General features: G+C 39.7%; 4 protein-coding genes and 1 long non-coding RNA gene across 7 annotated transcripts; 3 read left to right on the top strand and 2 right to left on the bottom strand.

The window, feature by feature from the left end:
* Window positions 1–2853: 2853 nt before the first annotated feature.
* On the top strand, window positions 2854–8568 carry LOC137595571 (transcriptional regulator QRICH1-like). 3 transcript variants are annotated; one of them, XM_068315767.1, is made up of 12 exons: window positions 2854–3269; window positions 3887–4152; window positions 4240–4308; window positions 4684–4821; window positions 4907–5797; window positions 6344–6503; window positions 6697–6851; window positions 6938–7052; window positions 7130–7238; window positions 7337–7488; window positions 7567–7657; window positions 7750–8568. In XM_068315767.1, the coding sequence occupies exons 2-12, from the start codon at window positions 3898–3900 to the stop codon at window positions 7934–7936; spliced, it is 2322 nt and encodes a 773-aa protein (XP_068171868.1). In that variant the 5' UTR covers window positions 2854–3269; window positions 3887–3897; the 3' UTR covers window positions 7937–8568. The 3 variants fall into 3 exon arrangements, with proteins under 3 accessions (XP_068171868.1, XP_068171870.1, XP_068171869.1); XM_068315769.1 differs by having other exon boundaries at window positions 2854–3011; XM_068315768.1 differs by lacking the exon at window positions 2854–3269 and having other exon boundaries at window positions 3351–4152.
* A 187-nt stretch (window positions 8569–8755) lies between these two features.
* Window positions 8756–11668, bottom strand: LOC137595573 (pseudouridylate synthase RPUSD4, mitochondrial-like). Its single transcript, XM_068315770.1, has 6 exons — window positions 11204–11668; window positions 10594–10801; window positions 10399–10492; window positions 10107–10257; window positions 9899–9996; window positions 8756–9252 (listed from the first exon to the last, which is right to left on the bottom strand). Exons 1-6 carry the CDS (start codon window positions 11598–11600, stop codon window positions 9055–9057), a joined length of 1146 nt encoding a protein of 381 aa, XP_068171871.1. The 5' UTR covers window positions 11601–11668; the 3' UTR covers window positions 8756–9054.
* Window positions 11669–12130: 462 nt separating this feature from the next.
* Window positions 12131–21862, top strand: LOC137595652 (WD repeat-containing protein 82-like). Its single transcript, XM_068315865.1, has 15 exons — window positions 12131–12600; window positions 13356–13456; window positions 13563–13629; window positions 14042–14141; window positions 14578–14694; window positions 14849–15004; window positions 15107–15176; window positions 15248–15390; window positions 18571–18744; window positions 19546–19641; window positions 19726–19841; window positions 20233–20296; window positions 20396–20546; window positions 21289–21410; window positions 21526–21862. The coding sequence occupies exons 1-15, from the start codon at window positions 12440–12442 to the stop codon at window positions 21691–21693; spliced, it is 1806 nt and encodes a 601-aa protein (XP_068171966.1). The 5' UTR covers window positions 12131–12439; the 3' UTR covers window positions 21694–21862.
* LOC137595654 (uncharacterized) lies at window positions 19273–26305 on the bottom strand. The gene is made up of 3 exons (XR_011035448.1): window positions 26178–26305; window positions 19732–19806; window positions 19273–19654 (listed from the first exon to the last, which is right to left on the bottom strand). It is a non-coding gene; the product is annotated as an uncharacterized lncRNA (long non-coding RNA).
* Window positions 24722–26736, top strand: LOC137595653 (cytokine-inducible SH2-containing protein-like). The gene is made up of 3 exons (XM_068315866.1): window positions 24722–25000; window positions 25615–25756; window positions 25972–26736. The coding sequence occupies exons 2-3, from the start codon at window positions 25633–25635 to the stop codon at window positions 26475–26477; spliced, it is 630 nt and encodes a 209-aa protein (XP_068171967.1). The 5' UTR covers window positions 24722–25000; window positions 25615–25632; the 3' UTR covers window positions 26478–26736.
* Window positions 26737–26904: the final 168 nt, after the last annotated feature.

The raw sequence follows: 26904 nt of genomic DNA on the forward strand, positions 1-26904 counted from the left end.
ACCATCCAAAAAAACAGGCTTCACCCCAGACATGCGATTTTCTTCTAACTGGTCCTCAGGTGTTGTGTGAGTGAGGCCCTCCTCTGAGATAACATGCACACTGGAGTGACTGTATACTGTAACTGAAGTGTTTGTTCTGTCAGGTCCTTGGTCTGGAATCTCTTCCTGATATGGAGTAAGTGCTGGTAATGTAGTCGATACAGATCCTGATCCAGAGGTCTTCCCATCACTGCCTCCCTCAGGGTTTTTTAAGATGGCAGTCCGATCGACATGTTTCTGCAAAGCTGCACTGTCCACATTCTGTCCACTGCCCTCCAAAATGTCACCGCTGCTCACCGAATGGGAGATTACTTGACTGAATGAGCTGTTCACAATGTTGTTTCTGCTTTTTCTCTGCATAATTTGAAATGGACCATGGTTATTTAGTGTGTGTGAAGTAAGAACGAAGGTCTCAAGTGAAAGAAAAAACACAGTCAGTGTGACTAAGAGTAAAGATGAAGCCATTTCTGACACTTTTTTACATGACGTTGAAATCCTAGCACCTGTGGAAAAACAAAGAAGATCAATCATGAAATTATTTTTGGGCTGCAGACTGATAATTCCTATAGACATGACTTTTTAGCATTAATTTAACTATTCTACACACTAATTCCTGTAATTAAGAAAGCGTTAACAGTGTGAGTGTAGGGTAGACGGAGATAACAAGTCATACAGCTTGCCAGATAATTAATCTTTTGTTCAAATCCTGTAAAGGGCATAATTCCCCTGTATGATCCAGTAACTTTGCACACTCAACAACATCTGTGGATGGTTTGTCTCAGCAAAAATACAACAGACCTTCGTAGAAACATTGCACATTATGAGTCAGTCAGATTGGCCTCAGTGACTGACTATCTGGGTCACAGGTGTCAAGCTGCCTGTCTGAATTATGTGCAAATCACATATCATATGAAAAAATATACATGATAAATTGTTGAAAATATAAAAATGACACCTAGAACAAGCCAAATTCATAGTAACTGCATTTTTGGTAGGACAAAGATATTTTTCATAGGTTATCATATTTTTAAATGCATTCTCTGATGAGTTCAAATGATAAATGCATTCTATTTTTAGATTTTGGTCCTGACTTACTCTACGTAAATTTACTGTTTAGTAAAATCAGGATCAAATACAAAACAAGTGTTTAGAGTATGCGGGACTAGTTGCAGTCACTTGAACTTGCAGATTTTTTACCTCTAGATATTTCACAACACCACTCACAAAAAACATTACTTCTATAAGATAAGATAAAGATTTTAACAAGCTGAGTAAAACAGATACCATGAGATGTCCCTGCGGTTCCTTGTGTTCTGCTTTCTTTCAGTGCATAACATGTAGCACTCTGTCTCCCACTGTAGTAACAGCCTGAGTAAGGGCTGGTTTGTGATGTAGGTCCACAATGAGGGCTGAACACATTGGATTTACTGACATGCCAATGCCCATCTAGCTTTCAACCTGCGATGTCTGATTCCTGTCACTGCACCTGCTGTTCACTTGTTTACTTGGCAGCCTAAATGTCAGTCACAGAAACATTTCCTCAATTGTAATACCAATCTTAACTGGAAAATGAATAAATCAACACTTTGTGGATTATTATCTTTTCATGTGTAGATTTGAGAAAGAATTACTTGACCATCAGACATTGCTCATCTCTTTCTCCAACAGTTATGTTAGGGTTAAGGTTAACTCCCTTCTCTACAGGATTACATTAAGATTCTTTAAGTAGCACAAAGTCAAATAAGCAATAAGGTTTGTTCAACTAGACACGAACAGTCTGGTAATCTTTCATGCCAATATAGTATTTGTTTTTTTACTTTGAAAAGCAGTCATATGTCAAGACTTCTGTAAAACATGACTTAAAATATTAACAGTAGATAAGTAGATGTTATGTATGATGTATGGTCTGTATCATAAGAGGGTTGTCATATGATTTCAGAAAGTCTTGTTAACATACATGCAGTATGTATATCTACTATCGACACTTCAACCAGAAATCTCTTGCAGAATCCCCAATTTGTAGTGAGTGTGGGAATTAACTCTTTCATATACCGAGTGTATGGAGTGTAGTCTATGCACACATCACTTTTGTGCCAGTCCACCTTAAGACGCGTAAGAGGCAGCTTGTTGTGGCGAGAGCAGGGGGAGGCCTCCAGTAACACATGCCTGGCTCTTTAAGGCAGACTGGGGAAGTTAAGTCTCGTTAAAGGTACATGCATTCAAATCTGTGCCAGACATCACCAAAGCGTCTTGGGGAGCGTTCTGGACATGTGTGTTAAGTTTAAATGACTGAACCTGGAGCCTGGTGTAATGGGGTCTGGTTCTTATTCCAGAGATCTAGACGCCATCACATATACATGTAGAAATTATGTAGATCAATAGATAGATGAATGGATTAATAGTTTTATTGGTCCCAAGGGAAATTTAGAGATTCAGCCATTCTTACAAACATAAATTTAAAGTCAAACAGCAGAAAATTTTAAACATAAAATGGCATAAAGTAAAAACACAAAAATGGTAAGCGTAATAAGAAAAAAATACATATTAGGTAGATATTCATGACTTACAGTATCACATAGATAGATAGATAGATAGATAGATAGATAGATAGATAGATAGATAGATAGATAGATAGATAGATAGATAGATAGATAGATAGATAGATAGATAGATAGATAGATAGATAGATAGATAGATAGATAGATAGATAGATAGATAGATAGATAGATAGTTGATTTAGTGACAGATACATGTTCTGATGTGAACCCGTGTTCACACACGGGGGCAGGCCGTCATTTGAGAGTCCAACCTAGAGAACAGTCGCGTTGTTTGGGGCCTAGACTTCCGTCACTCTATATCTCATTGGATAAACACAGTCGCGTTGTCTTCTATGTAGGCGTCTGGTTCAAGCTGTAACCAACTAATATCGATTTGGATCCAACTGGATGAATATTATCGTTATTGTTTCGCAGGTGCTGGGAAACTTGTTTTTGGAGCGAAGCTTCCACCCTGTAACAACAAGCAGACGTCAGACCTCGCTTGCTCGTCGCTGCTGTTAATTTTTTTTTAATCGCAATCTAATCACACCATAGTTTGCGGGATTGCGCTGCTGTTACGTGTGCTATGTAGCTCAGTAAAGTGTGTGCTGGTGTTAGCTGTTTGACGTTTATTGGCGTTTTAGTTTTGAACACCGAGCCTTGGCGGAAAGAGAGGATTTCCTTTTATTTAAGGTAGCATGACGGGATCCACAGCCGACTGCTAGCTAGCCAGCTAGCGTCCTCACAGTCACTAGCTACCGTCATGTAAACGCAATTCATGGACTATAGATTTTATATTTGTTATCACGTGAACAAACTGTGACGCTAAAGAGCTAAATAAACAATTCATAGCTGATATCAAATTAGTGTTCAATTGTGTTAAATATACTTAATGACATCGGTTGCTAGCTAGCTAGCTAGCTAGCTATCCATAGGGGCTACAGCAGCACTGCCGTGTTAGCATGCTAACCACGTAGACACTATTATCACCAGGGACGTGAAGCCAACATGTTGGGAGTCTGGATCCGTGTTTTATCACTTATTTTATTACATTGTGGTGTTAATTGTGAGCTTTACTTTACTGGGAAGTTTTGAAGTGTAGCAGTCATCACATTAACTTGTGAACCTAAATGCACTTTGTCCCGTACGCTTTCACTGTTATTCCATCACCCCGCTTTTGAACTAGCGGTGATTTTTATTCTCTAATATTTATAACCGATGCGATCGTAAATCGCTGCCCTCTCTTCATGGCTTATGCGTGTTGGAGCATAAATGTCACATTTGTGTAAAAGTTATTCTCATCTTCGCAGGTCCATTGACGATGAACGAGCAGGAAGGTGGGGTGGTCTCGTTTGATGAGTATGTGCGGCAGAAAGCCCGCACCGTCCCCCAGCACAGGATGAAGGACTTCCTGGAGTCTCTCACTAAGGGCCCCGAGGTGCTGCAGGAGTTCACCCAGCAGGGAGGGGCCTCCATCCCCGCCACAACAACCATGGTGTATCAGCAGCAGGGCGCCAACTGCATCTACACCGACAGCACCGAGGTGGCGGGCTCCCTGCTGGAGCTGGCCTGTCCGGTGAGAGCTGCTCCTGTTGGGGTTCATTTATTCCAGATTTTATTCATGTTGATCTCCTGAAGTAATCAAACATTGTTTCGGTTTCAGGTGACCACAGCAGAGATTTCACCTCATCTGTCTGTTCATCATGAGTCTGAACCACAACTTCATGTGCAGGTTAGTTTATGCAAAGCCATTGTTCCATTATTTAGTTCAGAAATGAATCTTGTTTAATGTGAAAGTAAGATATTCTGCTCTTAGATCCTATTAAATCTGCAGTATTAAAGATGAGAACATGTAATGTGTATTTTTTTAATGAAATATAAAAATGCATATTTTGTATCTATGTATTATATTCAGTTACACACATTTAGTCTATCCTGTATTGATGTCCTTGTAGTTATTAGACCTCCTGCTCCTACAAGATGACATATCAAACAGGATCATTCATTCAAAAAACAAAAGATGCAGTTGTCAAATGTCACATTTTCTGTTTAGGAGAATTTTTTCTGTTTACTGTTGACTATCTTTCATTCTGTCCTCCTTTGCCAGGTCCAGATTGAGGAACAGCAGGGCCAAGCCGTTGGCCAGGTTCTTCAGGTGGCCTCTCCGTCTCAACAGGACCTGCAGGGAATCTCAACAGCCCAGCTTGTCCAACATGGACAGCTAACGGAGGAGCAGCAGCAGCAGGTCTTGTTGAAGTAGTTGTACACATTAAGTGCTTTCCTGCTATGCATCGTTGCTGGTTTGTGATTATTTCAGCTGTGTTCCACAGATCCAGGCACAGTTGGTTGCAGCTGTGGCTGGAGGTCAACAAACACAGTTGTCAGGTGGCCAACTACAAGGGACGCAACACATTCAACTCACAGGGGGCCAGCAAATTCAACTCCAGGCTGGCCAACAGATTCAACTGCAGAGCGGTCAGCACATTCAACTATCAGGGGGACAACAAATTCAGCTACAAGGAGCCCAGCCAATCCAGTTACCAGGGGGGCAGCATATCCAGCTACAAGATGGACAACAGATCCAGATCCAGACCATAGAGGCCATATCTCCATCACAGCATCAAGACTCCCTCAGGGATGCAGAGAAGAGGTCGGCCTCTGTGTCTGTTCTTCAGCCTGCCAAGAAGCGTAAAGTGGACGTCCCTCTTGCTGTGTCTTACGCTGTTCAACAAGGCCAGCAGGTGGCTACAGTTCTAACCATCCCTCAAGGGCAGCAGCAAAGCTACGTTTCCCTAAGGCCAGATTTGCTCACGGTTGACAGCACTCAGTTGTACAGCACTACAGGAACAATCACAGGCCCCTCTGGAGAAACCTGGACCATCCCTGTGTACTCCACTCCACAGCAGCAGGGTGTAACTCACATCGCCATACCACAGGAGACATACAGCACAGTGCAGGTTACCACCACCAATGGTAAGGATAAACTGTCCCAAAGCCCCTCATTGAGGTCTACAGAAGGGCAGTCGGCCTCGTCTGGGACACAAGAAGAAATAGTCCAGACCCTGTTCCCAGCACAGTTCATGAATGGGAACATTCACATCCCCGTAGCGGTGCAGACTGTAGGAGGGACTTACAACACGACACAATCAGTGCACATATGGGATCCGAACCAACAGCAGGACCAGGGAGAAGAGGGACAAGAACAGCAGCTCCATTTGCAGGTTTGGACACACTTCTCCCTTCTAGCTGTATTGCAGACCTCTGTCAGTATGCTTGGAACTAAATGTATTCTGTGCTGACCACCCTGTTTTTAATAGTTCCATTACTCAGTTCATGTAAAAATTGATGAAGTGTCAGGGGAAATAGAAATAGTCATCTTTAGTTAATAATTTTGAAAAAGTATGGATTACAACTTGTATCAATGTCCTTGTTAATAACAGAAGGTCCTCTGGCATCCCGACTGAATGTTATTCACTCAGGTTACTACAAACGTGTTCTGTAAATAGTACTTATGTCGTTTGAAATATTGACTTGACTTATTAACTAAATAGGATTGTACTCAACAGACTGTATACTTCCATCAAGGCTGAACAAACCTACATATGTCAGTTAGGGTTTATGGTTTTGCTCTATCCTGCTGCAAACTTTCATTGAAATCAATTGTTATCTTGCAAAATTTGTAAATTGCTGCTATCGAGCTGCTTTATCATCATGATGCCCTCCACCACAGTAAGCATTGACGTTGACTTTCTTGTTTATTTGTGAAGGCTCACATAGAGACAGAGGCTCAGGCTGAACCACCGGCAGAGATTCTGGTTCCTGTCTGTCTGAAGCCCGACGAAGGCCTGGAAGTTTGGCGTCTGTGGGCGCAGCGAAAAAATGCTGAGCTAAACAAGCAGGAAAAGACAATGCTTGCTCCAATAGGACGTTAGTCAACTAATTATTATGTGAAAACAAGAGGAAATGTTCCAGCTCACAAACACTGATTACCTGTCATCACATTTCAAAATCTGCTTTCTTTTTTATTCCTGGTCATTGAATAGCACAACATATTCTGTTTAAAAATGGTAAAAATGCAACTTCCCAACACTAATAAAACTCCATCTGTGCTTCTGTCCAGGTCGTCAACCCCTTCGTTTTCAAGAGGATTTGGTGTCTAGTGCAGTTGCTGAGCTGAACTTAGGACTTTCCCTGATGACGCAGGAGGCGCGAGGAGCAGATAAAGAGCAGTTTGCATCCGATGTTTTATATTATGTTTTCTTGTGTATACAAAAGGTTAGTATCCTGATTTTTTCACTATATGTCATACCAAAAGATTTGTTTTTTGTCTTGTGCCACAGACTACATTTCTTTTTTTTTAGTACCTCTGTGAAAATGGACGCGTGGATGATATTTTTTCTGATCCATACTATACACGTTTTTGTGAGAGTTTACACAAAATCCTGGATGGCTGGAAACCCGCCGTCCATCCTTTAGGTAAGAAAGTATGACCATGTTCAGTGTTTGTAATGGTTTAATAAAAACAACCAACTCACCGTGCATTCTCATCGTAGGCTACATCATTCCCAGTCACGTGACAGAGGAGATGCTGTGGGAGTGTAAACAGCTCGGTGCGCATTCGCCAGCCACATTGCTCACAACTCTAATGTACTTCAACACTAAGTGAGTGACGACCTCTCAGCACCGATTGACCTGAGTCCGTTCTCCTTAACTACTCAAAACAATATTTTAGACATGTTTTAAACGCATCTGTGTTCCAGGCATTTCCGTCTCATGACACCTGAGCAGCACCTGAAAGTAGCCTTCACAAAGGTTGTGAGACACACACGGAAGAACCCTGCTAATACCAAGGACAAAGCAACCAGTATCCGCCTTCTCAAAGGACAGGGTCCACATAGCGCAGGACCCAAAGGTACTCAGGGCAGTCAGCCTTACGTTAATGTTTTGCTTTAGAATTGCTTTTGCTGACCTGATGTGACATCTGTTTCAGGAATGGACGAAATGTTTGAAGAACAAGTCGAGGATGCAGAAAATCCTCTCCGCTGCCCCATCAAGCTTTACGATTTTTATCTCTTCAAATGGTGAGCGATACTCACATTAATCCTGTGAAACTGGACAAATCCTCACCACATACTGTACTTTAAATGAATGTATCTCCGATTTCCTTTTCCAGCCCTCAAAGTGTTAAGGGACGCAACGACTCCTACTACATGACTCCAGAGCCTGTGGTTGCACCGAACAGTCCGATGTGGTACTCGCCTCAGCCCCTCACCAGTCAGCAGATCGAGCACATTCTTTCCCGCATCATCGTAGTCAGAGAGATCCAAGAGATCATCAGTGCCAGTTCAGACATTAGCTAAACCCAGAGGACTTGTGGGATTTGATCGTCAGTCGCTGGTCATGTGGTATCCATCCTGAGTCATTAAACATCATTGACTTTCTGGAATAACATCGAACAACTTCTAAAACAGTTGCCATTTCTCCTGGGAAAGTGTGTCATGACATCAAAGATTTTTTTTGTGTTTTTGTCGGATGTTCGGGGCTGCTCCTCGTCTCAGCTACCTTTGTAACCCTAAAACTGTAAACTGAGGGAGGTGCAGGTTCCACCACTGCTGGACCATGATTGTGCTCCTGGGCTGCTTTTCTCTAAGCAGTGGTAAATGTTGCCGAGTCTTATTACTCTGAAATGAATATATTTAACCCTTCACTAGTAAACATCACACATCTTTAAGCTTCCAGTATAATGTGTCACACTATACTGGACGGTGACCTTTTTTTTGTATACTGACTGCATTTTGGATCATCTATGTATGTATGTTCAAAGCTGAAGAACTTGTGCCTGTTTTTCAAAAAAGACAATTTACATTTGTGGATTATTGAGTGAGCTGAATCTCAGATACTCTTTAAGGTCAAGTGCTATTTTATAGTCAATAAGGAAAACAAACATTTTTCTCAGGTCAAAGCTTGTTATTGGAAAACAAAGTAAATATTTGCCAACATATTCCTGTATGTAAAGTTTAAATATAGATAATTAAACAGGATATACAAACATCTTGTTTAGCCAATGCAGTAGTAATCCTTGGATCAAAAGTAGAAAAATTCAAAAATGAAAATATGTCGGTGGAATTAAGACCTGAAGTCAGGATTAGTTGTTGGTCTTTCTAAAACTGGCGTGCAGTATTCTCAGCCTGGAGACGTCTGCCTTTTAACTGAAGTACATTCTCATTAACAGTACTGGCAAAAGTAGTCACTCCATTTGGATTTGTTTGTTAATATGACTGATGCAATGCTGAACAGCCATTCCCACACTGTCCTCAGGTAGATCATTTTATATAACATCACAATAACACAGATGAATTTTTAAATTCGCATTTAATTTAAATGATATACTGTACAAGGAAAACATTCTTACATGTAAAATTTTGACATCATTCAACAGAATTGCAAACATTTAAGCAAAACAGCAGGAGTTGGTTATTCACGGTCCTTTTTTATCATAGGTGAGCTGCAGTCGTCTCAGTGCTTGTGTGAAATATTTAGGTAAAGGACAGGACACGTTGATTTCAGTTTGACGTGTTCCTGACAGCGTCAGCTGCTGAGCAAGAGCATGAAGAGGAAGATATCGAGCCTTACTTTGTTCCAGCCCAAGTTTTTCCAGAACACGATCTGGTAATTTCTGTTGCAGAAACCAAACGACAAAAAAAAATGCCATTGAATAAAAGTCAGTCCTATCCCACACATCTAATACAAACAGATGCCAGTAACAATATGCTCTTTTCTTAATGCACATGTTATAGCAAAATGAAAAAGCTGTTTGGTTGGAGAATCAGCATATGGCATAAGACACAAAACGTTTGCTGCCTTCCTTGATAGAGATGGAACTGCATGATGCTAATTGGATCAAGCACCACTAAGGAAACCCTAAAGCTCAGACTGACATTTCAAACTACAGTAGATTTATGAAGGGCAAGCTTTGACAACAGTCACACCGCTGCCCGTTGATTAGAGTTGAAACAAAACCAAGCATTACAGCTTAAATTTGTTCTGATTACTGATTCAATTAGATATGAGACCAGGATCAGTGCATCTTCTACAGTCAGGAATTGTGTAAAACTGTTAGCCTATGTTGTGCTGGAAAATAATGACTACCTATAAGCAGCTTGATGCCAGGAAACAAATCACTATTCAAAGTGGCACACCAATAAGATTTGTTATGTCACAGAAAAGCAAGTATAGCAAACTTATTTTTCAATAGTGGTGCTGCTTTCATCATACATGCTATTTAAACCTTTTACAGCCATATGAAGTTGTAAACATCTTACCTGGGGTGACAGCTTGTTCCAGTTGGAATATTTGTGGTCACCAAGAATGGGACATGCTAAAGCTAATGCCATGTGGACCCTTAGCTGATGTTTCACGCCTGTGGACACAAGAAGACATGTAGAAAACATCTCCCGTCCTTTTAAAAAAAGTTTAAAAAATTGATTTGGGAGTCATTTCCTGTGGAAGGTCCCATAAAGGTTTCCTTACTGGTTAAAGGCTGAAGCTCAACAAGGCTACAACCACTGCTGCTATCCAAGACCCGATACTTGGTCACAGCAGGATGGGACTGCCGATGGGCTCGGACTCTAGTCAAACCATCGCCTGAATCCTTCATTCTGAAAACAGGACTTAAAGCCATCTGAAATTAAAAAAAATGTATAGAGATATAATACAGTCCAATAATAACACTAAAACTATTACCTAACTAGTAACTACTTTTGTATGCAACTCCACATTTAACAGTTTAATGACAAACAACTAGCTGCAGCAGAGGGGGCACCTTGTAGTGTGGACGAGAGCCAGTGACCTCTCTCTCTATGACAGGAATGTCAATCACTCCTACAGACTGCACTGGCACGCCGACTGTGATGACCCTGAGGAGGAAAACGGAATATGTTAAACGAAGCATGGGAAATAAGGACACATGTTTCAGTATTGTCTTTAAACCCTGCTTCTACTCGATACTGTAGCTTACCAATACTTCCTCTGTATCTGGTTATCCCTGTTAAGGTTGAGTATGTGCTCCACCACTTCTTCCCTCCTGGCCAGCAGAAGAGCTCCAGGTGTGTCCTTCTCCAGTCCAAGAGAGGGGAACAGCTTAGAGCTAGACTTGACCTTTGACCCATCCATCATTTTAGAGAGAACAGGAAGCACAGAGCAGATGGATGTGCCCCCACCGTCATCTAAGAGATGGGGACAGCACCAAATGTACACCTATTCACATCCAGGCACATCCCCTTTTGTCAAACTGCACCAGTATATAGCTAGCATCGTCAGAATAGATGGATATATTAATACACCAAAGTTATTGCTCACTCTTAGCAAAGTAGCAGTATGCTGATACTTTTTTTCAAAGTATTTTTGATCTCTGAAACTTTTACTTCATAAAACGATTAAAATGTGACAAAATTGATCTTCTTTTCTTTGCAATTTTTCTCAGTTGCATATCATTTCTAGATGTCTGAGTTGTGGTTTGAGAAAAGACATGTCATTAGGCAATATTCCTGATTCTGTTCTGTTCAAACTCAGATCGGTATTCAGTACATTAATAACGTTTTGTGAGCCGTGACCTCGTGTTGGTTTACCTCGAACAGGAACGCCATAGGGTTTGTTTATAACCACTATATCGTCATCCTTGTACAGCACGCCTCTGTGGAGGTGCTTGGCCAGTACGTTGGGATGAACATTTTGAAGCTGCTGACTGAACTGTTTTAGCTCCATCACCCTCTTCTGTTGACCAGACAACGGAGGCTCTGCCTCTGTCTGGGTCTTCGAACGCTCCCGCCGAATCTTCTGTGCAAGATCGAGCGCAGTGAGCCGACGTTTCTCTCCCGTGCATGGAGGATCTTCCTCGTCGAGGGCCTGACTCCTACTGATGGATGATGCCGTCCCCATGCACCGACCATGTGGTGCTCTTAATCTGACCAGAGAGAAGATGGTGTTCATAATGTCACTACATGCAATACGTTTGTAATGATTCATAACGCCGATCTTGTAGGCTATCTGGCTCTTGTTAACGCGGTGATACAGAAACAAGCTCTACCGGAAGTGTCACTAATCAACAAGGGCTCATTTAATACCGGAAGTATAACTTGTCGACCTCGTCTCATATGAACTACATCCGGATCGCGTCTTTATTGATAAAAGAGTAGAAACTGTATTTTGTCACAATTAAAAGAAAATACAAATATTACAGTTTCAAAATTCCGTGTTAGGTTTAACGTAAATTCATATATCAAAATAATCCTAAAGTGATGTGTGGTTATTTAAACTTAAAAATATGCCAGCATAATTATTTTAGCGTGCTGCTATGACATTTTGAAATAAAGGCCGCTTCCTGGCATAACTAAACATAATTTTTTTTCAATATATCTCTCTTAATTTCCCTTCGGGGATCAAACCAGTATATAAAATTAAAATTAAAAAAAATATATATATACTTTTTGGGTGTTCAACAAACTTCCGGTTAACGTGTGTCGTCATTTCCTTTTTCTAACAAACGATGTGTTAGTTTCAAGCTTCGGTGCTGCCTGGTCTGCTTGACCCACTGAATATAATTATGACTGCATAGCACCGCCCCCCCCGAGGTGGATTTTAATTAAATTACATTCGTTCACGGTAACTTCGCCTTACTGAATGGCTGCACATAGTAAATAACTCCCAGCGCCTGGTACTATTGTCGTTCTCAGAAAACGAGCTTTTAAGTGACGCAACTCAACGGCTCAATTAACTGTCATGCACTTACTCAATGGAGGTTTTTGCTACAATTAAAGGCAGCGGATCAGGACAACGGTGAACATTATAGGTGTGTCGCGGCAGACATGAAGATCACAGACAGCGTGTTGCGAAGTTTCAGGGTTGCTAGGACATACCGAGAAAATTCAATGAAAGTCAACTGTGTGGACTTCAGCTCTAATGGTGAACATGCAATATCAAGTAGCGACGACGACTGCATTGTGTTGTATGACGTCCGGGACGGGAAGTAAGTAATCAGTGTTGTTATACATGGTATTAAAATGAATGAATATCTGCAAATGTGGTGCAAGAATGAAAGCAGCAATGAAAGCCAGCATTGTTTGACATAAATCAAAGAATTGTTTACTACATGGACTCAGGAAAACACAGTTTGGTGCTGCACCAACAAAATCAAGTTAAGCTTCTTCTAGCATGTGAGACACAAGCCATGTATGAACAATATCTAGAAATCCTGATGATTTTTATGGCCCAAGCTTTTTATGAGCTGAAACCAAATGTAAACGTGTCCTTTGGTCTGATTAGTCTGTATTTCAAGTGTGTTTTGGAAGTTGTGGATGCTGTGTCCTCTGGAACATCCAGATGATAACCAGACTAGAGTTCAGGAGTGGACACTGGTGATGATCTGGGGGGTGTCCGGGCCTGTAGCGTGGATTACTGTGCATACTGGTTTTGGATCAATACTGCCATCAAGATGACGTCTTCTATTGACCACCCACATTCTACACTGTCCTACTATACTGCACTAGACTGGCCTGTGTCCATGCCAGACTTGTCCCCTTTGAAAAAGTTAAGTTTGAAGTATGACAGCAGACACTTTGCATTGTTGAGCAGCTGAAATCACATATTAAGAAAGGATGGATCAGAATTCGACTTGTGTCCTCTCTTCATAATGCCTAATGAGTTAGGAGGTGTGGTGGTGTCTGCTGTGTTTCAGGAGGTCATGCAATGATTGACTGGTGTGAATTTTCTTCCCATTCTCAGACCTAAAAGGACCCTGTACAGCAAGAAGTATGGGGTAGACCTCATCCGCTATACACACGGGGATACACAGAAGGTGGTTTACAGCTCCAACAAGAAGGATGGTAATGACTCTGTACTGACAGATGTTGGCAAAAGATTCACACAGAATGTGAAATAGATTGTAGAGAAATGTACCTCGAAACTGACGTATGGTTTTCATTCTTGTAGATACCATTCGATACCTTTCACTCACTGACAACAAGTACATCAGGTATTTCCCAGGTCACACTGCAAAGTAAGAAAAAGCACCAGTTGTGTGTCTCTTGTTGCCTAACACTCATTTATTGGACTGCTGAACTAAGTTGAATCCCGTTGTCTTTAAGACAAGTTTTTATGAATTTCGTTTTTGAAGTTTGAAACATGATAATTTATGTTTGTAATTTTAATATTACAACATGCTAATAAAAGCAGAATCTATGTTGCCATCGACACTCAGTGTTTCACAAGTACCTCCTAGGTTGATTCTGAAAACACATTTCTGCACAATGTTGTTCTCCTCAAACTGGTTATGTACTGATATACAGACATCATCAAACTGGTTTTGTCCTCTCCTCATTTAATTCTACTTCATTTTTACTCATGGCATATGTCTTAATGCTTAAAGTTACTAACTTACTTTATAATTGGATTTATTTATTATATTTTAGAGTGATTGCTCTGTCCATGTCACCGGTGGATGATACATTTATCTCAGGTTCGTTGGATAAGACAATCCGGATATGGGACCTGCGTTCTGAAAACTGTCAAGTGAGTGGTCAGTGAATAAACAGAATTTTTTTCTGTATGGAATCTTTCAAATATGACACAGCAGCTTTTACAGTTGACACTGCTTTGGATCTGGATTTCCTAGATCACTGCCCCTGGAGGTTTAAGTAACCACCAAACACAATGTGATTTTTTAAACACTTGTCCTTTAACCACTGGGTGTCCCCAGACCTGCTTTAAAGCCACTGGGACACTTGCATCTTCCCTGTTAGATAAAACTAGAGTAACGTGCAGTGACTGAAACACAGTATTGTAATTATAATCCTATAAATAAAGATTAAATGAAAGGAGAAACCTATTAATTAGGAAAAATATGACACACACCTCTGCCATAAATTAGGAATACATGAATTAGATGATAAAATCCAGATTTCTGATTGTCATGTTTTGAGTTTATGCGAGTGTGTTTTTGTTTCAGGGCTTGACTAATCCACTAGGAAAGCCTGTCTGTTCTTTTGATCCTGAGGGGCTGATTTTTGCTGCTGGAGTGGAATCACAGGCCATCAAATTATACGATCTTCGTGCTTTTGACAAGGTAAAGTATTATTTACTTGATTCATCCCAAACTGAGAATTTTGTATGTATCAGCAGAATGTGAAGCAAGGCATACTAAATACACGTATAAATACATTTATAAATACACCAGCTTGCTTGTTTTCCATTTTATAACATTCGTATTTTGGTTAAAGGGTCCATTTACCTCCTTTGAGATGATGTTCAATCGGGTCTGTGATTGGACTGGACTTAAATTCAGTAATGATGGGAAACTGATTCTCATTTCCACCAATGGAGGGATGATCCGGATCCTGAATGCTTTCAATGGATCTGTGCTGTACACCTTTTCTGTAAGACTCACACATTAGTGAATCCTGACTTTCCTACATCTGTTGTCATGTTAGCACGATGACTTTGGAGTAGCTTAAGGTTTGTCCCGTCTAATTTTTAAGGGCTACAATAACAGTAAAGGTATTTCCTTGGAGGCATGTTTTACTCCTGACTCGCAGTTCGTCATGATTGGTGAGTCTACACATTTTTTTATTTTTGTTTCTTCCTATGAGATCTGTGTAAAAATACATATTTTTCCCCAGGCTCAGAGGATGGAAGAGTCCATGTGTGGAGCACCGAGAGTGGCATGAAGGTGGCAGTGCTGGATGGCAAACATCCAGGCCCCATCAATACTCTGCAGTTTAACCCTCAATATATGACGTTTGCTAGCGCCTGCAGCGTCATGGTGAGTTCAATTGCATGACATCTGACAATATGTACAATAGCTAACAATGGACAGACTGGTGTGGACAGAAGCTCATCCATCATTTCTTCTTCTCCTCTCCAGACGTTTTGGCTCCCATGTATTGATGACTTATAGAAGGATGTTATTAAAGTGAATCCTTGTTGTGAAACACGTCAGTCAAGCAATGCTGTAAAACACAATGAGGACTCCGACGTATTTTAATTTAAGAAAAGACATGTTATTTTAACATTTTATAGTGAAAATTGTACCTGGTGTATTTTTTATTAAAATGTTTCATGCAGCTTTTTTACACATAGTTGTTGAATGCAACTGGGTTGCTTGTTCGTGTTCTATTGAAGTATTACTACATTTCCTGATGTTCCATGTATTGTTTTACCGATTCACAGAATTTGTATTTTGTAAGTATTTTATAATAAACTGTTCATAGATGACTGTTGGGCTTCTGTTTTTTTTTTCTCTTTTGACATCCTTTCTTCACAAACATGCTCACAAACTGAGAAGTTGTGGCCTAGTAAAGTTCAATTTATTACAGAAAAATATTCATTTGATTGACTTATCTAATGGCTGCAATTCTAGTTCATAAGAAGATTCATGTTTTGCGTACTACTAATAATAATAATCCACACTTTATTGATCCCTCATGGGGAAATTCTCTTTACACTCTCACTCTCACACAAGTACATACTGTATATGTGCTAATTGCAGCATGTGGTTAAAGGTTACAGGCCCCTGAAACGGACAGCACACTAGGGGCCTGTAGGCATGCAATTAGTATTACAGAGAGGTACATATAGAGGCACAGGGGACAGGTACAAGTACACACAGTAATGTCTGCAAAAAAGCCTTTCATTGTGAACTTTTCAGTCTATTACCAGATTTATTTACCTGTTTTATTTACCTGTGTTTCTCAGAATTGACAATAAGTTCAATTAAAAATACAAAGAGTAAACTAATCTGAAAACATTTGAGAGCCTGTGAGAAATGCTGGCAGGTTTAATCAAATGGATGAACGGATGTTTATTTTTGTGCGTATAAAGTGTGTCTTCCTGAAGGGGGGGGGGTGGTTCTATTGAATAATGTATAGATGCTTGGGTTATGTACTCACCACTGAGTGAATAATGGATGATCCCATCACAGGTAGGTACACACTTATCTTTCTCTCACCTACAGTATCTTGGCATGGGTGAGAAGCAGAGACACAGAAAAAATAAGGAGTGGCTGTTCAAGCTTTTGATTTGTAAAGTACACACAGACCAACATGTTTAACCTAGACTCCCTCCCCCTGCGGTGCAACTGAACTGATTCGGTTCTTTTTGTCAATGGCCAGTTCCATTATTACGACTCCAGCAGTCATTTTGAGCTCCTGACCTACCACTTTAGGATAAAAGGTGTGAATATTTTGTCATAAGAATCCCATCATTCTCATATTTCCTAAGGTATCGATTTAACATTTCATGAAGGATTAAATGAAACCTTGCTCATCAAAATGAGCATTAGGCACCCTTCCCCAAACACATGAACCTCCTCCCGTTCTTGCTCCATTCAACGATGTTGAAATGACGCAGTAAGATTCTTACTTAGCGTCACCTTTCCATGACCAGCTGGCTGGAATTTGAGATCATGCCTGTGCTGATTGGCCACTATGTGAAAGAGTAATAAAATGTTGTTGCATGTGGCACACTGGCAGCATCTGCTTACACATCACCGACACAACTGATGTCAGGAGCACTACAGTTCTTCAGAGCAGAATGAGGTTCTCCCACCGAGACTTTTCAAGTTGTGGTCATCGATACGCAAAGTTCTAGATCAGTGGTTTGGGTGGCATATCCACTGACAGACACGTTATTACTCATCAGCCACAGTTCCGCAGATTGTATTTCAAGTGCTAGGAATCTCCCGAGTCACCCTCGTGGCGTTTATGTCACTGGTGTGCGTGGGTCCATCTGTCTGCCACAGAATAGAGGCAGCACCTGCTGAGGGAGAAGACTGAGGACATAGATCTGGACCTGGTCCTTCTTGTGTGAGGAGTGTAGAAACGACTGCCAAAAGATGTCACACCAAACTGGAATTAATGGTAAGGGGTTTTTTTGTTTTTCAAAGGAAAACATTTTCGGGCTTCTGTGTTCATGCTTGGCTGACTCCAAATTCAGTTTGTGTTATTTTAAAATGATTATTTCTTGAGCAATTCAATGACAGACAACAATCAGCAAAATGTATATTCACTGATTTCTCCCAGAAAAAGGTGGATGTATAAATCATTGTGGACCAAAACATACCCTTATAATATAACTAGATCTCTGTACTGAATAATGTCAAGAAAGTGAACTCAATAATGTCAGCTATGTCTTAAAAAGCCTCTTGAATGAGAGATGAAACATTTTCAATACAGGTCTACATAACCTGCATGTCTTAGAATTTCCAAATTAAAATACCTGTAAGACCTAACACCACTCATGCATGCTTAGGATGTCTTCGCTCTCATACAGCTTTTGATATTTAGCACATTTTGTTCTTAAATATTATAAGGAGTACCCATAAATGTATGTAATGGCATTTGGTAATCGGAGCAGAGCAGCAGGGGTTGGCTGATAAGTACCTCTCTCGCCTTTCTCACCTGGTCTTACATCATTTATGAGTCTGCCGTGTTTGGTAACGATGGTGAGAGAGAAGATAGGAGGGTTATAACAGAATAACTTCGTTTTCAGTAGCAAACTATTAACCATGGGTCTGATCACTGTGAGGGGATGACGTTGTCTTATCCCTCTGACTCAAATCCAGACCTTTTGGTGCACATGTCCCCCGCCTGGGTCACTTCAGGCGCTGGTGTGACTATGTGGCCATGGATCAAGTTTTCTTTCTGAAGTGGAGTCTCAGGTTCTTACCTAACCTCTACCTCTGTCCTGTCTCATTTGCTTTCAACCCCAATCCTCAGTTTTGACATGTCTGCCTTATATCTGGTTACTACAGCAACATTTGAGCTGAAAGAGTTTTTGGCCCGAGCAAGGGGAGGTGCCATCAGATCAATGAAGATAGTCATCAGAAATGGTAAACACGAGAGGTTACTTGTCTTCGGAAATATTTGATTACAAGTGAGTTTTAAACTGACTCATTCTGAACTCAAATGTGAGTAGCTGATGCACATTTTTGTCCACAGAGGAGTTGGTGCTGGATTGCTACAGAGAGCCGGTGCAGAGCTGGGACAAAGACTACGACCAGTTTCTGCTTCCTCTGCTCACGCCTCAGGAACCCTGCTACATTCTCTACCGTCTGGATTCCCAGAATGCACAAGGATACGAATGGATTTTCATCGCCTGGTCACCTGACCAATCACCAGTACGTCTGAAGGGCTTTCTGACATTTGAATGCTCAACTGTAGTCTCAAATTTAGTCACTGAAAGGTTGTAGCCAAAATGTAAATAAATGCAAAAATATCATTAAAAATAAAACAAATAAAGCGATTTTAAATATCCTCATAAATTAAGTAATATAAATAAGAACCTGTATACAACGTACATCAAATTGAGTTAATTTCTTGGGCAAAATGGAACTAATTTGTGATAACTTATATTTAGGAAAGAGCTTTGCAATTAACTGTTATATTATATTTTCAATCTTGCAGGTTACAATGGAGTTTGGCTTGTTATAATACAAAACCTGTGTAAATGTCATTCACATGCGATTTAACTTGAATTATTCCAATATTCATATTACAGTTCCCATAAAACAAATACTAAAATAAGACATAAATTAATAGCAAGTCAGCATGTACAGAAAAAAGTCACCATATTTAGAGTCCACAGTTATGTTTTAAGACTCAAAAATTTTGTCTTAAAAATACGTGAAAAAATAACAATTGAAAATTATTTTTAAAATTTCCTCAGTGAAAAAAATAGTCTCTGAAGATGAAAACATTGTTAAATTCAGTAGTTTAGTTGGATACAAGATGCTGCTACTTCACCGTGAGGCTTCTGTTCACTGACTGATTCCACATCACACGAGGAAGATTAAAAACGAGTAGAGAACAATGATTCGAATTAAAATTCAAACTACAGATGAACACATCAAACCAAAATAAACTTTAAAAAAAAAAAAGATTCTGTTCATTCCATCCTCTTGTGTGGTGGTACGTATTAGGTGAGGCAGAAAATGATGTATGCAGCCACCCGTGCCACACTGAAGAAGGAGTTTGGAGGAGGACACATTAAAGATGAACTCTTTGGCACAGTTGAGGTTTGTAAAATTCCTGCAACACAATAGATGGTCAGTAAGTCTTGAACTGCTGGTGATTATAGACCATTTTTGCATATTTTGCAGGATGACCTGTGCTTTCAGGGTTATCTGCGACACACGTTGTCGTGCTCAAGCCCAGCTCCTCTCACAGCGGCCGAGCAGAAGCTGCAGCAAATTAAAGTCACAGAGGTGAAGTTAAAAAAACACAGAACTGCTTGAATATATGTGAATTAGATGGATTGTGTGTTAATTCTACACATTTCCACATTTTATTCCCACAGGATAAAGTTGTATGGGTATGTAAAAATTCTCCACAAATTTAACTGTGTCCATTAAACAATGCAAAAAGGACTGATTGTAAAACCGTCCTATGTTCACAGGATGAACGTAGAAGAATTGGGACTCCAACAACACGAGCAAGGGTTGGTTCAATCTGATTGATTCACTTGCTTTTCATGTTTTTGTAATATGTTGAAACATATGAGCACTCAGGTTGTCAAGTTAATGTATTATTTTTTCCGTCTTGCAGGTTACGATGGAGTTTGGCTTGGACAAACGGGCACAGACTCTTCAAGGTCTGGCATTTCCATTACAAGAAGAGGCCAAACGAGCTCTGCAGCAGCTCAAGCAGAGACGCATTAACTACATACAGCTTGTGAGCAAAGTGGCAACAAACACAAATACTTGTACCCAGTAAACTTGATTGTGCATAATGCAACCTAAACAAAACTTGTTTTTGTATGTTGCACTACAGAGGCTGGATGTAGATAAAGAAACTATTGAGCTGGTTCACACCAAACCTACAGAAACCCAGGAGCTTCCCTACAGGATTCCCACAGATTCCCCAAGATACCATTTCTTCATCTTCAAACACTCCCACCAGGGTCAGCTGCAGGAGGCGCTGGGTCAGTGGACAGTTTCACTTTATCTTTTCATGTTTGCTTTGGGAGTGCTTCACTTAAATTATACAGAAATCAAACATTGCTTGATATGAATTTGTCTTAAAACATTTTTCCAGGATGTCATACCCACCATGACACCATGTAGGGCCCCAACTCCAAGTTTATTTTGACCTCAAATAACATTAATTAATTACTAATTAGCAATATTATATTTATTAATGATCATACACTGACTAGCCTATGTGATGGATACAAGGTGTCATTAGTTTAGTCTAGAGCCAAAGTCACAGAAATTTATGTTTGTACATTGCCTTAGCTTTATCAAGCATTTGTTTTGTTTTGTTTTGTTTTGTTTTGTTTTGTTTTGTTTTGTTTTGTTTTGTTTTGTTTTGTTTTGTTTTGTTTTGTTTTGTTTTGTTAGGGGTTTTGTTGTTTGGATCACCGTCACTGGTCATCATCTGCAGCAATTTACAATTTTAGTTGTAAAAACAAACTCGGATAAACTCAGTAAACTTTCAAATGAAAGGTATCCTGACCTGTCAACACGATGCAACAGCACTTTGTGTCACATTTAAATGAAGCTGAGGAAATATATCTGGATGAGCTACACTTTGTCCACCTTTGACTTAAAGGTAGTGATTGTGAGTTCAGAGTCTGAGCAGTTTATTGTCATAGATCAATGAGATTCAACAACAGAAATGATTGGATGAAGGAGCAAAATTCATCATGACCTCTTTGTGTCTAGTGTTTATATACTCGATGCCCGGCTACACCTGCAGCATCAAGGAGCGGATGTTGTATTCCAGCTGTAAGAACAGGCTACTGGACGAGGTAGAGAGAGACTACCAGCTAGAGGTCACCAAGAAGGTACAAAAATAATTCTGTTGTCGACATTATTTTTCTTTACACTGTAATGATGTTGATCTCAACTGTATAGTAATTAACTGTCTTTTATGGTATTTTATCGTTTTTATCCGAGTAGATGGAGATTGACAGTGGTGATGGCCTGACAGAAGACTTTTTGTATGAGGAGCTCCACCCAATGGAACACACCTTAAAGCAGGCTTTTTCTAAGCCCCGGGGACCAGGAGGGAAGAGGGGCAACAAACGCCTCATTAAGGGCGCCGGGGAGAACGGAGAAGAAAGTTAGGCCTTAAACGTTACACACAAGAGCACGAGCAAACCAACTCCCCTGGAGTGACTTGTTATTTGACTGTTAAGCTTCTCGCCATTTCTTCTGTGTATCTGCAGACATAGAAAACAGGACACAATAAATCCTCTTTAAAGAAGATTTCAGATAAGTTTCCCACCAGTGAAAGATGTGAGGAAAAATATAGTTGGAAGTTTGATTTAAATAAAAATATTTCAAAAATTAAAGTATTTATTATTTTTATTGAACGGCCAAACTTTTTGCTCCCCAAAGAACTTTATTCCAACTTGTCGTGAAGATTCAAATTGTTTAAAGTGATATCAAAATGACAAGTGCAAACAAAATTAAATGTTTAGAATATTTTCATTTCATGCTATGGCGAAAGGATGAAATGAAAGGCGTGAGCTGACTGATATTTAACAATGTGGAGTTGGATTAGGCATTTGATACCAGTCTGTAATTATTATCCCCCATCCACCATCCATCCATCCATCCATCCATCCATCCATCCATCCATCCATCCATATCCAACAAAATATGCCTACCAGCATCTCAACCATATTTAAATGTTTACTGACACATTTTAGCTTATTTGATTTAGTCCATAGAAAAACAACTGTGTAAAAACAAGTTGAGCAGATTTTTCCCTTTCACCAGGCAACCACCAGAGACTTTGCATAAAACCAATCACTTTACGCTGAAGTCTGGAATTATTTTTATATTACAATAGTTACATTTATTTATGTTTGCGAATTGCTGTCCAAGGCAAAATTCCTATCTGACTGTTCTCTTGTCTTTACTCTTGAATTCATAGTTTCACAGTCAATGGAAATGACTATGAAAGTTCTACTTTACCCTGCCTGTACACCTACACTGTAGCCACGAGTAACTCCTGGCCACATACACATGTACACAGTACACATGACAGTTAAAGGTGCCTTTGCCTTCTTCGGTAACTTGAACAAGGTTTGGCTGCACATCTATGCAGCCTAATGTTTTACATTGTCCCACAATAAAATGTTTTCTTTAATTTTGATACCTAGTGGCCTTATTCCACTCTGATTGTGCTTGAGTGTACGTGTGCGTGTGCGTGTGCGTGTGCGTGTGTGTGTGTGTGTGTGTGTGTGTGTGTGTGTGTGTGTGTGTGGGAGAGAGATAGAGAGAGAGACATACATATAGGCTGGTGGAGGCAGCAGGGATCAGGGCTCAGCAATAGAGGTCATTTTGCAGTGTGCCTGTTTTCCAGGAAGCGTTTTACTGAGAGGCTTTCAGCCATGCTGTTCTGCTGCTGTCATGCCACACAAGAGATTTAAGGTGGATATGTTTTCTTGGAAATGGAGCTGAGGGCTGAATATAAGCATTCCAATGGTCTTTGTGCATGGAAACTGTTGACTTTCAGGATCCGGACAAGATCATGTCTGAAACCATCACATTTTTACACATTGTTCTATGAAATAACCGAAAATTAATTCAGTATTTCAGAAGCTCTACGATCAATCCGGCTTGCAAACAGTTTTTTTGTTGTCTAGCATTGCGAACATTTTATTATCAAAACAAACAAAAACAAAAACATGTATGGTTATCCAGGACAAAAACATAAAATGAATGTAAACGGGGAATCCTCCGGGATTATGCAATTTCCTCCGGGATTAATAAAGTATCTATCTATCTATCTATCTATCTATCTATCTAAAGTAATTATAATAATTTACAGTAGATAGATAGAGAGAAAGAGAGAGAGAGTTGATTTGATTTGATTTGATTGATTTTTAACATCACTGTTATGCATAAATGTCAAATTACAAAATAATCACGTTGACACAAAATCCAAGAGATTCACATGAAGAGGATTTTCAATGATACTGTAGGTTTTCTGAACAAAGGTAGTATGAGAATAAGCTGGGGAAATATAATACCTGACTAAGTTAATAATAATAATAACATCAACCGATTGTCACCCTTAAAGTGAATTTAGTACTGAAAGTACCAAAATGTTATGACAAAAGGCGTTGTGTTGAAACCACATAAGCACCATATTATGTAACTTAAATACCTTAAAGCGGAGAAGCGGAATTTGTGTTGGACCTGCAGCTTCAGGTTTTACTGCCAGCAGCTGCATCAAGACACCCAGAAAACACAAGCATCACCGGACGTACTGCTGCTGGACCGCAATGTAAAAGGTTGTAAAAATTTGAGGGCAAAACGAACAATATTTTAATTTAATTTAAGAGTGCAATCATTCACATTTAGTTATTCGTGAAAGTTAATAACTAATAACTAAACATGGTTTTCACTGAATAATAAATCAATATATAATAAATAATCATTTGAAACATTATTTAAAGACAATCGCACAGAAAACACATTTATTGCCGCACAATACAGTACACAAGGCTTTAAAAAAATTCCCCGTTTACATTCATTTTATGTTTTTGTCCTGGATAACCATACATGTTTTTGTTTTTGTTTGTTTTGATAATCAAATGTTCGCAATGCTAGACAACAACAAAAACTGTTTGCAAGCCGGATTGATCGTAGAGCTTCTGAAATACTGAATTAATTTTAGCCAAGTGAAGCTAATAGAATGGCAACACAATCTGTGTATCTGTGAAATTTAATTAACCAACGATATTCTAAAATCAACCTATCTCATTTGACATACGTTGCCTCCTCTGATAGTGAATATATATTAAAAACAGTCGCTTTATTTTAAATAAATGTAGTCAAAGTCCGAATCACTTTCACGAATTTAAAATGTTTTATTTTGATTATATGATTTGGATTATAGCACACTACAATGTAGAGCTTCAGGATTTATAATATTTGCAGACATTGGAGTGATTATTGCAGCAGCATTAGAACTCATGCTCCTGTATGATTTCATCCTGTTGTGTCCCCATGAAGTTGGAGCTCTTTGCCGTAGATGGACGTCACTCCGTCTTATTTTGAAGGGTCACAGGAAGTGATGTCAGACGCCGCGCTGAGGCGCTGACGGCAGCAGATTGTTTGTCTCTCCGGGCGCTGAAACGCAAAACCTTTCTTGGAAACAGATTCCTGGAACCGTGAGACCAAACTGAACCGAGCTGTTTTCTGTCCTGAATAAAGAGCTTACATTCCTCAGTCTCTCTCGGCTTCGCTCACACGGATTTGACATTTTTTTTCACGACAACAATTTTCTTTTTCTTTTTACACGTCGTTCGAGAATCGACTACGATTATTTATTATTCACTGTAAAGAACTGCTGGAATAATTCCTGTACTGTTGTTTTTCACTTGATCGCGACCCGCATGATCTTCCTTGATTCAAGGTAAGATCGAAACACATAAATATTTATGCGTCTGTTGTCTCATAGTCACATGAATTCTTTTAGTATATAGCCTAGATAATAATAATAATAGTGTCGTGTCGGTGTGAATGTACTGTACGACAATCAGCCGTACATTCAACATTTCTGTCAGTTTTATTCTGAAGTTGACTTTCCTTGTGGCATTTTTAGTTCAAGGTCTAATAACCCTGGCAGTGTAGTTTTTGAGGTTAATTGATCCTATAAAGGTTTTCTTTTTATTTCAGTCGTTAACTTATGTTGAATGTTTCTTCTCTCGCACCCTAATCTCTTCATATATTTAATTGTTATAAATATTAATTAATGGCAATATTTCTGTTTGATATAAGTTGCTTGAGTTTGTTTAAATAAACAATATTTTAATGCTTTATAGCACTTAAACACAAGGGAAGATAAATCCACAAATACCCATAATAAACAATGATCACAAGAATTGCACTTTTTGTCCATATTAAACAGTATGATGTATACAGCACATAATAGCACATGCACTCTCAGAAAATATCTTAACAGTATCTCGCTGCAGATAGATGATCTTGAAAATTATTATTTATTAATACTCTAATGTTTGTCTATAGGGCTGCACTTAATCAAAAATGGTTGCTCGAGCAGTGACAGAGTTCCACGATGAGCAATGTTCAAATTCCTCTCCTCCACCCTGGGATCCAGCTCAGGACCTCTGCTCTATCACCACCACCTTCCAGTATCTACAGACCTCAGGTATGGCAACAGTTTTCTTTAACACATCTGACTGTTTGAGTCCATATTACACAAGCATCATATATTTGATTTATGATATTACTGAAATAAATTAATGAAATCCAGAATTAAATCTAATTTCAATCATTCCTGGATAAATTTTTAATGGATATATTCACCAAAAGTACATTTATGTGAAATATAAACTACTAACCCAACTGTATGTCTGGTCTTAGGCTGGTACTGGGGTTCCATCTCAGTGAGCGATGCTCGAGATGCCCTCTTAAACAAACGAGAAGGCACCTTTCTCATCCGGGACAGCAGTCATCCTCACTACATGCTGACCTTATCGGTACAGACCTGCTGTGGGCCTACCAGTGTGCGCATCAAGTACATCAAGGGCTCTTTTTGGCTGGACTCCATTTCCCCCAACATGCCTCACCTGCAGTCCTTCCCAGATGTTCTCAGCCTCGTGCAGCACTATATGAGCTTGGGCCACGCCCCACATGGACAGGCATCCACCGACATCCATCCAAAAACTAAGCCTGACCCTGCAAAGCAAACGGCCAAGGACAACGGAGTGCCTCTGAAGCTGATGCACCCTCTGTACAAACTGGAGTCCTTCCCTTCTTTGCAGCACCTGACACGCCTCAATATCAACAAACATACCAACTGCCCGGAACAGCTCCCCCTCCCAAACCCTCTTCTGCGCTACCTACATGACTACCCGTTCCACATATGAGGGTGTTTGTCCTTCTGATGCAGGACACAGAAACAAAATAATTGCTCAGGGTTACTCACATTATGAGCATGCACTGTCTACCTGGGACAAACTGGTACTGGAGGCAACAAGACACATTGAAAAGCTTAAGTAAAATAAATCTCAATCTTACTGGTCATAAAGTAATTATTATGTCAGTGCTACAGTCTCCTTATTTTTTTTCTGTGTTTTATGACCTACTATGAATTTCTCCTATTTCTATAAATATTTGATGACTTGGTTTTTGTTTTTCGTAATTTTCTTCATGTCTAAAAGTAATAAGAAAACCACATACAGCAGGTTTATTTATATTTTACATCCAAAGGTCCCAATAAATCATGTAAAACTGCAACTGTTTTTTGTTTGGAAACAGTACTGAACAAAGTAATGTTTATTCACTCTATATGAA

The sequence above is a fragment of the Antennarius striatus genome, chromosome 5 (assembly GCF_040054535.1).
Source record: "Antennarius striatus isolate MH-2024 chromosome 5, ASM4005453v1, whole genome shotgun sequence".
Lineage (NCBI taxonomy): Eukaryota > Metazoa > Chordata > Actinopteri > Lophiiformes > Antennariidae > Antennarius > Antennarius striatus.